This window comes from Bombina bombina, chromosome 1 (genome assembly GCF_027579735.1).
Source record: "Bombina bombina isolate aBomBom1 chromosome 1, aBomBom1.pri, whole genome shotgun sequence".
Classification (NCBI taxonomy): Eukaryota; Metazoa; Chordata; class Amphibia; order Anura; family Bombinatoridae; genus Bombina; species Bombina bombina.
In genome coordinates, this window is record NC_069499.1 from 537617155 (window position 1) to 537629378 (window position 12224).

Consider the following 12224-nt stretch of genomic DNA (forward strand, 5'->3'; position numbering starts at 1 on the left):
TATTTGTTTTTTAATAATTTGTTTTAGATGGTGTTATAATGAATGTAACTGTATTTTGTAATGCATTTTTATGTGTTTTGTGCATTTTTATGTTTTGCAAAACAGTTAACCAGAGTTCTTTCAACTCTTAATACTAGTGGTAAACTGGTAAACCCGACGAGCGCAAACACACGTGATAAACCCCTTATCGTTCACTCGCAAATTATATCGCTCCACTCGTAATCTTCCCCAAAGTGTTTTATGCTCCTAGCAATATATGCCACACATTAAATTCCCACAAAACAACTATATAAGAATTATAACTAAACATAGGGAACTCACTTCACATTGCAGGAGGTTTAAGGAATATAGAACAATATGGCTTACAATGTTAACTATAAGAGAGACCGTGTATAATTTGGATTAAATTGACCAGTCACAAAGAGATTCTGGAATATTATTTATTAAATAGTTATCTTAAAAAAAGTTTGTACAAATTACATAACACAGTTTTACATTGTATTTCCTAAATTCTTTACATTTAAGAATCACAGTAAAGCTCTTAAATCCATTAATTCTGGCTCAGCCAGTAAGTGGTAGGATGCATTTTAACTCCTTTACTGCCAGAGGAACTTAACAAAGCCGGCTCTATTAGTAAAGGATTTATGTTTAAAGCAACATGCCCCAAAATACTTCAAATATCAAATTTAGAGAAGCAGCACTTATCATAAATACAGAGGGTGACTAATTGAAATAAATAGAATACATTTTTCATCATTGGGAATAATATTTTAGGTTTCTATAGTGCTACTTAAACTAAATTGTGGGTTAGGTGGAAAAGTGGTTTAATATACAATTACATATTTATGATTGTATGTGTGTGTGCATATATATATATATATATATATATACAGTATATATATATATATATATATATACATACATACACATACACACATACACAGACATATACACATGGTGGATTATTGGTGTGAAATATGAAATTTGCATAGAATGTGACATTGCTGCTTTAAAATAGAAATGACAAAAAAATCCTTTAGTCCTTTAACATTCAAATGCTCTTTGCTGTGATTACCTCACAATTGGGGTAATAGTCCATCAGAGCGGTAACAACACCCATTAACCAACATATGTAGTCACTGGTATGCTGCTATCCAGACAACCCCTTGATTTTAGTTTTGATCACTTTCCATTCTGCAAAATCTTCAGTTCTGTCTAATTCGTGTGCAAATGCCTAGTTGGTATATTCAGCAAAAGCCTCTGTGTCATTATAAGAGAAATTGTTGCTTACAGTGGAAACCCCAAACGACCACCTCATACTATATTAAATTAGACCCAACATATGATCAAGCGTGTCTGAATCCCAATGATTAGCTGGTTTTAATACAACTATAGTTGAGTTTAAATTGGTATAATCCTCTTATTTACAACAAAAAAATCTGTTTGTGTTAAACATTTTGCAAAACTTTCCACTGAGGCAATAGGGGTTATGCTTAAACATTTGTTTTAATAAGACTTAAATTGTTTTACATGGTTGAATTCATTAATTTAATTGCCATGTAGCTTTCTAGGACTGCACATAGCTTCCAACAGCACCATGAGTATGCACCTTACGTTACGTCTATCATTTTTTCCTTTCGAAAGTAAACATTATAAGCTCAAAGATGACTTCAACCATAATAATGTCAATATTTAATATCATCTACTTTCTCCATTATATTAACTTGAACATAAATGATTCCATTATTTTTCTTTTCCCTATACAGGCTAGAGGTCATTAGTGATATGGTAACTTGGCAGAGGTCTTAATAAAACCGCTTGAAAAGCTAATTTGTACATTATAAACCACTGTTTTTGTAATGAAGTAATCAAATTGCTTAGTTAGGTATTAGCAATGGAAAATGTGGGGAACAAAACCAGATCTCTTGGTGTCAGAGGATTTAAAATGGACATAAAAGCCAATTATATATATATATATATATATATATATATATAAAAGTAAGTTAACATTTATTACAGATTATTTAACAGACATTGCTCTGCTTAATAAAATTACATTGTTTTCATGCTTGTGGAGGTATGTCCCTAATTACCAGTACAGTTGTGGGGCTTGTCCTTATCAGCCAGTAGGTGATGGATACTTCAGTATCATGCATTAGCAGTTGCATTATAAATTTCAGTAGCGTAACTGTTTTTCATGCGGAAAATATTTTAATTGTTTAATTCCAGGTCTTTTGCATGCATGCATGATAGAAAAAAACTGACTTTAACATCCCTTTTATAAACTATCAAGATGTTTTCACCAATTAAACTTATATTTCTCTATGCAATGTATAATTTCAAATACAGACTATTTTGGTTCATATGTTTTACGGTTCTCTTAATTCATAACAATCTTCAATCCTTTTTAAGCCCAAGAAGGGGTTCTTTACAGAATTTGTAAGCCATGTGACAACAGAAAACCCCCATGTAGATCATTGATAGTATTCATGATATTAAACAATATAGGCACTTACTATAGAAATTGTCTCCATTAATGACCATTACATTCCAAAACTAAAAGCTGGTCAGTAAGTGTTTGGGGCAATAAATAGATGTATTGCTACATTGCTTATTAAACTGTTTTAATTTTACATTTTTTTCTGGGGTTGAGTATATTATCAGCTGAAAAGGGGTAATACTTTATTCAATAAATTAAAAACAAAGTCCATGGACAAATTGTAATATTATTTGTTGACTGTTTAACTGCGGTTTGACAAAGTAAATTACATCAGACTCATCACAACAAGGCTACTTGACCATATAAACATTTGAGCACAGGGATATGTAAATCTTCCATTACATTTGAAAGATCTCCAAAAACACTCAAGCCCTGAAAAAATATGGTCAAGGATAATATATTGGTAATCTTTTGCGTTTTCACTCTATGCAATGTATTAATTGTCCAAGGCACTTAAGCAGGAAACAGTGTTAAATGTGAGAAAGGATGGTTGTGAAAAAAGTTCTTACCAGATTGTTTACTTAAAAAAATAAATAAAATCTCAGGCAAAATATACCAGTTTGTCCTCTTTTGCCAAAATAGAGGCAATAGATTTGGAGATGATGATGATGCTTGATTTAAGTGTAATAAAACACGTCACGTACTCTAGAAAATGTCATTCTAAATAAAAGTATGGCACTGCACAGTACACCTATGAAAACACGTCAAACCATAAAGAGATACTTAGTTGAGCACCTTTATCACTAAGTTGGCAACACAAAACAAAGCCTTGTTGGGTTTTTATAAATATAATTGTAGTTTAAAAGCTCTATATAATTGTTGTTGTTTTTTTGTTTTTGCTATTTTTTTTAACAAAATAAAAAAGGACAATCCACACATTAATGTCGACTAATGTCTTGCTAGGCACTCTTGTAGGAGGTAAACTGCCACTGTTTTTTCAAGCCTTTGCCTATATACTTCCCTCACGAGCTATAGCAAATAGCTACCCTTGATTATATAAACATAAGACCCCAAGTTCTATTACCGAATGTGCCAGATTTTCAGGAAAATATTCTGTCAGAAATGTTCAACAGAATTTTCAAATAGTTGAAAACTGATTTTGTATTTTAAGCAGTTATAGGAGCTCCATACAATCTAACATAGGTAAGTTTGACCAAGTTAGGCATTTATTCTATATCCAAATCTTAACTGTATGGATGTCTGTTGACAACAAACTGTTAAAAAGACTTGGGTCAGAATGCCTGTAAGTCCTCTCACCTACCTAAAACACTAACAAAATGATGTATGTTTAACAAATAAACAGCATCTGAAAAACTGACAACAGCACGCTGCTTACAATAGCAGTTCAGGAGTCAAACAAATAATTCAAAAGCTTCACCAAAACAATAGATGAAATGTAATCAATTCCCTCCCTCCCCAAACATAGAATACATAAAAGGTACAATCAAAGCCAGCTCTGAATATAAAAACCTTTAAAAATGTGTCCATTGTTCGAGGCATTTGGGGAAACAAAACTGGGGGCCTCTAACAGAAGCAGTCACTTTTCAAATAGAGACCTGGATGTAGAAAATGGCTCTTGTTCACAACTAATTTTAAGGCTCTTCTGTTCTTGCCCAGATACTATCTGTAGCACTTAATTTCATAGTCTTTAAAATGATCTCATCCAATTACATAGTGCTGTGGTTCCAAAATCCAGCAGGTGAATGCACCCATCTGATAGGAGACTTCGTCCATAACACTCTTTATCAGATTGACTGTATATAATGGTTTAAGGGTTATCTGAATGCAATTATATAAAAAGAGTAGATGGAGAAGCTCTATTTTATGAGGCATTGGTGGAATGGTCTGCAATAAACCGTTCTTTAAGACATCTTGTGTAGCACAAGGTTTTCTTCCATGCTAATGCAAAGCCATGGTTGGTATTCAAGTGGGAGCTTTGTAGAAAAAAGCAGCTGGGAGAGTTACTTGAAGACCAAGCGTAAATTACCATGGCTGATGCCTAGAGACCATTTTCAAATGAAGAATTCTCTAAGCCAAATTGAAATGTCCAATTCTATTTCAATACATTTTGTCATGCTTCTGAGCAACATTTTTGAGGGTTCATTTTCACTTTGTGTTTGATACCGTCATACAATTCAAAATTATAGTTCTCCAGTGTTGTAGAACTGCGGGATGAGAGTCCTGTGTATGAACAGGTACAGTAGAGAAGAAGACCAGCACATATGGCTCCAAGTAGAACTCCTAGGGAACTCATAGCAATAATAGTCACCAATATTGGATCTAAGGTGTAAAGCCAGCTCTCTTCTTTATCAGATCTGGGAGTCACCATGTTGCTGGTAGGAATAGTGGTGTAGATTCCGTCAAAGTCACCTACAATATAAAAACATTTATAAACATATAGTATTTTCTGATTTAAAGGCATCTGATATTATATTCTCTAAAATAAAAATAGAAAGCAAAATTGTAACTGTAGACCACCAGAATTATCTAGATTAACTAGATAGCATACATTTATATTAAAGGATGCAAAGTTACAAAAGAAGATTTTTTTACAGAAAACAAGAATGATGTACATACTCTTTATACATTACATTATATCATCCATGATTAAAGTGTGTGTGTGTGTGCGGGGGGGGGGGGGGGGGGGGGTACATTTGTAATGTTTACCAATCATCTTTTCCTGATCTCAAAAAAAAATCTAATAACATTCTGATTATATGTTATCTAAGACTATGTAGGTGTTTATTTTTCAGCTAAACCTGTTTTTTTTTAAGTAATCTACTGGACCTGCTACTACAAATTCTTTTCAGGTTAGAAATTTTGTGTAAGAGAATACTTTTACTAGGCAATTTTTTTATTCCACTCAAGTTGCTACAGCTCTCAAACCAAGATATATGGAGGTGACTGTTCATATATGTCTTACCAAGTTTTCCTACTCCAAAATTATGTTCAGGAGAGACGTCATAGTCATTTCTCAGAACTGGAACATCCACTAGAAAAACAGAGGTAACATATGTTTTAGCCCAATTTATCAGACCAAGGAATAAGTAATAACATTAATATAATTGTTTTTTTTTAAAAGATGTTTCTACTTCCCGCTCCACTCATATTCATAGATTATTTCATTTTATAACATAAAAATGTGGACATTAAACACTAAATATTAGCATGAGACTATAATATTGAAAAAAATAAGTATAACGTTTTAGTGTCCATAAACCAATGGGTACTGCCATGTTGTAACCTAGGTTTCCTTCTCTGCTGAGGCCAATTAGGGACAGTTATAAATGGATCACTAGAGTGTGCAGCCAATGAATGTGTGGAATGTAGCAGTCTTCACTTCCACTTCTAACAGTACCTGGAAAGTTCACAATACTCAGCATTGCAGAACATTGGAATGTGAATATTTACATTAGAAACAGTATAACACTTTATTAAAATAAATATTGCATACATATGCTTTTAAATGTTTTCATCTTCTTAAAGTGATGGTAAATCCAAGCGTATAACAAAAGCTAGGTTTTACCATCACTAAAAATAAACATTAGTTTCAGTTATCATTTACTAAAAAAAATGGCTATTGGTTTAGAGGTGGTAACGTCACCTCATTGAATAAGAGCGCTTTGCTGCACAGATAGGGTGAGTTTAACAGCGTTTTTTTTAGTAAGTGATGACTGAAACTGAAACTAATGTTTATTTTTAGTGATGGTTAATCCTAGTATTTTTTATACGCTTGGATTTACCATTACTTTAACTGCAAATGTCCAATGCACACACACACACACACACACATATATATATATATATATATATATATATATATGTATTTATGTGTTTATATGTCTGTAAATACATATACACACATATAAATACAGATACATATGTACACATATATAAATCATATATACATCTTTAGACATGTATATGTATGTATCTCTATGTTAAAGCCCTTTGGCTGTTTTTTTTCATGAGACCTCATATCTTTGAGCCCTTATAACTTTTTTTTGTGCAATATTTTTTTTAAATGATTTTTATTACATGGTGTTATTATAAATGTAACTGTACTTTGTAATGTATTTTTGATACGTTTTGTGGCATTTTTTTGTTTCGCAAAACAGTTAATCAGAGCTCTGAGGATCCGCTAACCCAACTAGCATTAACTTGAATTGCGCTTAAGCTATTGCGTTTACTTGTAACTTGTAATGTTCTATTAACCCGACGCACGCAAACACCTGCAGTAAACTCCTTATCGCTTGCGCGCCAACATTTGCGCTTCACTTGGAGTCTGACCCAAAGTATTTAATATCCCTTTAAGATAGACACATTTTTATGGTTATTTTTCATAGAGGAAACATCTTCAGAACTTAAAAAACATACATTAAAAACCAACATTGAGCGGTACAATTGCTTTGTAAAAAAAAAAAAAGAACTTATTTTAAACATGAAATGCCTTTGAGGTTCTAAAAAGATTAAAATAGTATGTTGTCTTTATTTAGGTTAATGGAGCACAGTATGTTTGTATAAACCACCCTGTATATGTAAGCAGAGAGCAGCAGAATTTAAACTGGATTTAAGTAAGGATAAGCATATCTGACCTGTGAGAATGCTTCTAACATAAAGGAGCAGGTGTATGCTTTGCCTTATAATGAATGCATTTCATTTTGCATCTACACTAGACCAGGCAGAGCCAGAGAACATTCCCCTGGACCACCCAGGAGAGCTCACATGGGAGGTCTGTACAAAGCAGGATGGTCAATTTATACCAGCCTTTTTTTTTTTTTGCTTTGCAGGACCTGCTACTTGATTTTAAAATGTAAGTGATAAGCTTGATTTATTGTGAAATGTTAAGGCTAACAATAAAATAAAATATTCATTAACAGTATTTGTACGCCCAGATATAGAGCTATATACCGTTATGCCTACCAGATGATATGGCCTCAATGACAAGTGTTAGGAAAATAGTAGCTCTATGGTGTGCTAACATTGCAAGAGAACAATCCATAGTGCTTCCATTTTTACCATAGAAAGTAAAATGTTAGTGTTTGAACAAATGCCTAGGGCTCTCTAACATCTGTAGGTCTGATTGCTAAATCCCTCACTAATAGACTTCTATGGGGCGCCCTGAAAAACTCAGTTCCTGGCTTTTGCTCAAGAGCTAACCTGAAGGTGTACTAAGCCAAAGGTGTGCTAAAACAAGGTCTTAATCTATATTTAATTTTCTGGCACTTTTTTGTTTCGGAAAACTGTTAACCAGAGCTCTAAAGCTGCAGTAATCATTCTAGCATAAATTGCGATCGCGTTTACTTTGAACTCGTAATACGAGCGGTAAACCCGATGAGCACAAACCCCCGTGCTGAATCCCTTATTGCTCACGTGCATACGTTCGTGCTCCACTCGTAATCTGGTCCTATATATTTAAAGTAAGAATGTATCAGTAATAGAAAAGAATAGAAGTAGATATTTTATTACACTGCTAGAGAGACATTGGTATACGAACATTATTTTATTTCGTTTTATATATGACCATTAATATAGTATACTAACAAATCTGTTTGATTTTAGTAAACGTTGTATAGATTATGTCTGCGACAAATGGATATCAATTAATAGTGTTGTTCATAATCTGGTTGCGCTGCTAGTACACATTGTGGGCTAGATTACAAGTGGAGAACTAGTTCGTACTCCTACTCGCACGTTAATTTATCAAGCTGGAGGCTTTTTGTGTGTGTCGGGTTGCGCTTATATTGCAAGATGAAAGTAATAACAGTGGGCAAGAAAAACCAGAAGTGCACAAAATGTGTAACTTTGAAATATCGCAACCACATTAACTTATTCTCCCTTAGGCTTCAATGGAGCGCGTCAACTGCAAATAAACCAACCTAATATTCATACTCGCAAGCTAACTCATTCGAGTTTATTCAAGTGCATTAAACACAACATGAGTTGTTCACATTTCAATGTCCTTCACATGGAAGAATATGTTCTATTTATTCTTAAAACAAATATATATATATATATATATATATATATATATATATATATATATACTATACACACACACATACATGATTTTATATATATATATATATATACATACACACACACACACATGATCATATATACTGTAGGTAGAGGTATAGGTATATACAGATATAAATAGGAATATCTATTTAAAAATACATACAACATATGCCCCTATATGTGAATATTGCATACAGATGATTTTATATGTTTTCAGCTACTTGACTGCAAAGTGCTCCAGAGCATATATATATATATATATATATATATATATATATCCTATATAATAAATGGCCAAGTATATTTGTCAGATGCAGTCATGCGCAGTAGAGACTGCACGTGACAAACATAGCTGGCCGTTTGGATCCTGACACTCAACACTCAGCACAGAGCAAGGCTAAAGTGGAGTGTCAGGGAGCGTGGCCGACGGGAGGGTCGCAATGGGGGCGTGGCCGGATGTCGTGAGAGGCGTGGCCGGACATAGCGAGGGACGTGGTTGGGCGCGGCGAGGGGCGTGGTCGGGCGGGTGTCGTCGTGATGGGGCGTGGCCGGGCAGGGTGCCACTATGGGGCGTGGCCAGAGAGGCAAAGGCTCTCAATTAAGACAGAGCCAGAGAGGGAGCAGGAGAGGAGAGGAGAAGGGCCAAAGGGGGGGGGGGGGGAGAGAGAGCCAAAGGGGGGAGAGAGATCCAAAGGGGGGGGGGAGAGCCAAAGGGGGGGAGAGAGCCAAAGGGGGGGAGAGAGCCAAAGGGGGAGAGAGAGCCAAAGGGGGGAGAGAGCCAAAGGGGGAGAGAGAGCCAAGCCAAAGGGGGGGGGAGCCAAAGGGAGGGGGGGAGAGCCAATGGGGGGGGGGGGAGCCAAAGGAGGGGGGGGGGAGAGCCAAAGGGGGTGGGAGAGACCCAAAGGGGGGGGAGAGCCAAAGAGGGGGGAGAGAGCCAAAGGGGGGGAGAGATCCAAAGGGGGGGAGAGAGCCAAAGGGGGAGAGAGAGCCAAAGGGGGAGAGAGAGCCAAAGGGGGAGAGAGAGCCAAAGGGGGGAGAGAGCCAAAGGGGTGTGGGAGGGAGAGCCAAAGGGGGGTGGGAGAGAGCCAAAGGGGGGGGAGAGCCAAAGAGGGGGGAGAGAGAGAGCCAAAGAGGAAAGAGAGCCAAAGAGGAGAGAGAGCCAAAGAGGAGAGAGAGCCAAAGAGGAGAGAGAGCAAAAGAGGGGAGAGAGCCAAAGAGGGGGGAGAGAGAGCAAAAGAAAGGGGGGAGAGAGCCAAAGAGGGGAGAGAGAGAGCAAAAGAGGGGAGAGAGAGAGCAAAAGAGGGGAGAGAGAGAGCAAAAGAGAAGAGAGAGAGCGCAAAGGTGAGGGGGGAGAAAAAGCAAAAGAGAGAGGGGAGAGAAAGCAAAAGAGAGGGGGGAAGAGAGAGCAAAAGAGAGGGGGGAGAGAGCAAGGGGTGGGACCGCTGTACTGTAAAAAATGTATATGTATGTAACTATGTTAAAGCCCTTTGCAGCCTTTTTTGTAACACCTGGAACCTGTTAAAGGGACAGTCAACTCCAAAACTTTTATTATTAATTTTAAAAAGATACATAATCCCTTTATTACTCATTCCCCAGTTTTGCACAGCCAACATGGCTATATTAATATAATTTTAACCTCTGTGATTACCTCTTTTGACAACCCCCTGATCACATCGCTATTTATTTATAATCAATTGACTTGCATTTTAGCCAATTAGTGCTGTGTCGTACATGACTCCGGGAGTGAGCACAATGTTATCTATATGACCCACATGAACTAGCAGTCTCCTGTTGTGAAAAGCTAATAAAAAAGCATGTGATAAGAGGCTTTCTGTAGTGGCTTAGAAACAGGCAGAAATTTTGAGATTTAAATGTGATAAAGTATATTAATATAACAATATTGGTTGTGCAAGGCTGGGAACGGGTAGTAAAGGTGTTTGCTATCTTTTTAAAAAAATAACAATTTTGGTGTTGACTGTCCCTTTAAAATGTATTTTTTATGTGTTTTCTGCTACTTTTGTGTCTAGCATAACAGTTAACCAGAGCTCTGAAGTTGCGCTAACCTGACTGATTGCGCTCAAGGGAACGGCTTTACTTTCAAATCGCAATACACGCGTAAAAAGCTGAGGAATAACCCATATCGCTTGCGTGCTATAGTTAGCGTGCCACTTGTAATCTAGTCCTGTATAGTTTGTGGTACATTTGTTTTGTCTGTTATATGAAGGAGGTTTTCATCAGAAGAAACCTTGCTATAAGGACTGTTTTCCATCTTATGTATGTTTAATTGAAGCTGGAAAAGTAATAGCATCAAAATTATTACCATTTTATGCAATATTAAATATAGGTTTCTACTGCAGGTGTGTCCAGTGTGTAGATTGTGATGTACCTGCCGATGTCTAAGCCTTGACAAAATAATCACAAGATAGTAATAGGTTTGGACACTGTCCTGAGAGCTTGTGGAGATTATGTTATAAAAAAAAAAAGAAAACAGATATTTTGTGTGAGCAAGTTGGGATTCAGAACATGATATTTAGAACAACTGGTGAGCAATATGTGAAACCAGTATTGCTTTAAAAGGAAACTTTCACCAAAAGTAAATATTAATCCAGGATGAAATCTAGCAAGACTTTTTTTTCACAGTAATTCACAGGGACAAAATTATAAAAATAAAAAAATAAACATAAAAAGAACCAAACTCTACTAAGTCTGTAAATTCCCACTCCATTGTATACTTGTACTTTTGTATTTAATTGTTAAATGACAGATCAAGAAATGGTTTGCAACCCTGTACACATTTGGTGCTATGCTTTATTTGTCCGGCCTTTTTAATTTTCTAACCAATACTTTTGGCTAATCTGTACCACACCCTCTCTGCCTCTCTTTATAAACCTAAATGTTCTACTAGTTAAGATACATTTCATTCTGTTTCTCAATGTCCCATTGAATGTTCCAGAACTCCCCTATATATCCCTTTCTAACCATTTCTATTTCTACATCCTGTGTAAGTCTCCCGCTAGTATTTTTTTTTATTTCCCACTAAAAGGCACTAATTATTAGTAGCAATGACTGTATCACGGAAGTACACTCACTTCTTGTTGCTGATCCTCATCAAGATTACACAATTCTACACAATTACATTGTTACTGAAAATGAAAACAGTGCCATTATGGGGTATACCGTATAATACATGTCTTGGTTACAGGAGAAAAAGGTTTCAGATACTTTTATAGGATTCACTAACCCCTCAGTGCACAGCATTGAAGCTGTGATTAAAAAAAATATGATAATATATACATTATAAAAACAACATGGTCTTAATTTTTGTGAATTAGTATTTGGCAATCATTTGAGCAGAGCTAAATTGCTCTTGACTAAACAAAAAGTACTGATTTCACCTGAATAATTCTGTCTTAGTTAGCACATTTGGTAGGTAGTTTATTACTAGAGTAAAACATCTGTGCTCAATGGTTTAATCAATTGTACTCATTCTAAAATGTAAATAATCTAATTTCAAGAATAAAAATAAAAAACATTATACTGCACTTATACTGCCTTACTAGTGGTTATATGGTCTGATAAGTATTATTTACTTACTGTTCACTTATTTCTAGCTTTTGTTACAACAGTTAGCAGAATACTTGTGTAACTGTATAGGCCTATGTAAAACACATTATGAATTTATAAAATACAAGAATAATTTGCA

At 35.6% G+C, this 12224-nt stretch overlaps 1 protein-coding gene across 1 annotated transcript in view; it reads right to left on the minus strand.

Moving 5' to 3' along the window:
• Window positions 1-426: 426 nt before the first annotated feature.
• NRP2 (neuropilin 2) overlaps window positions 427-12224 on the minus strand; it is a 198447-nt gene continuing 186649 nt past the window's right edge. The window contains exons 16-17 of the mRNA XM_053698656.1: window positions 5424-5492; window positions 427-4870 (exon numbers count right to left, since the gene is read on the minus strand). Coding sequence (XP_053554631.1) covers window positions 4572-4870; window positions 5424-5492 — 368 coding nt within the window. The 3' untranslated portion in view covers window positions 427-4571. The remainder of the gene's footprint in view (window positions 4871-5423; window positions 5493-12224) is intronic.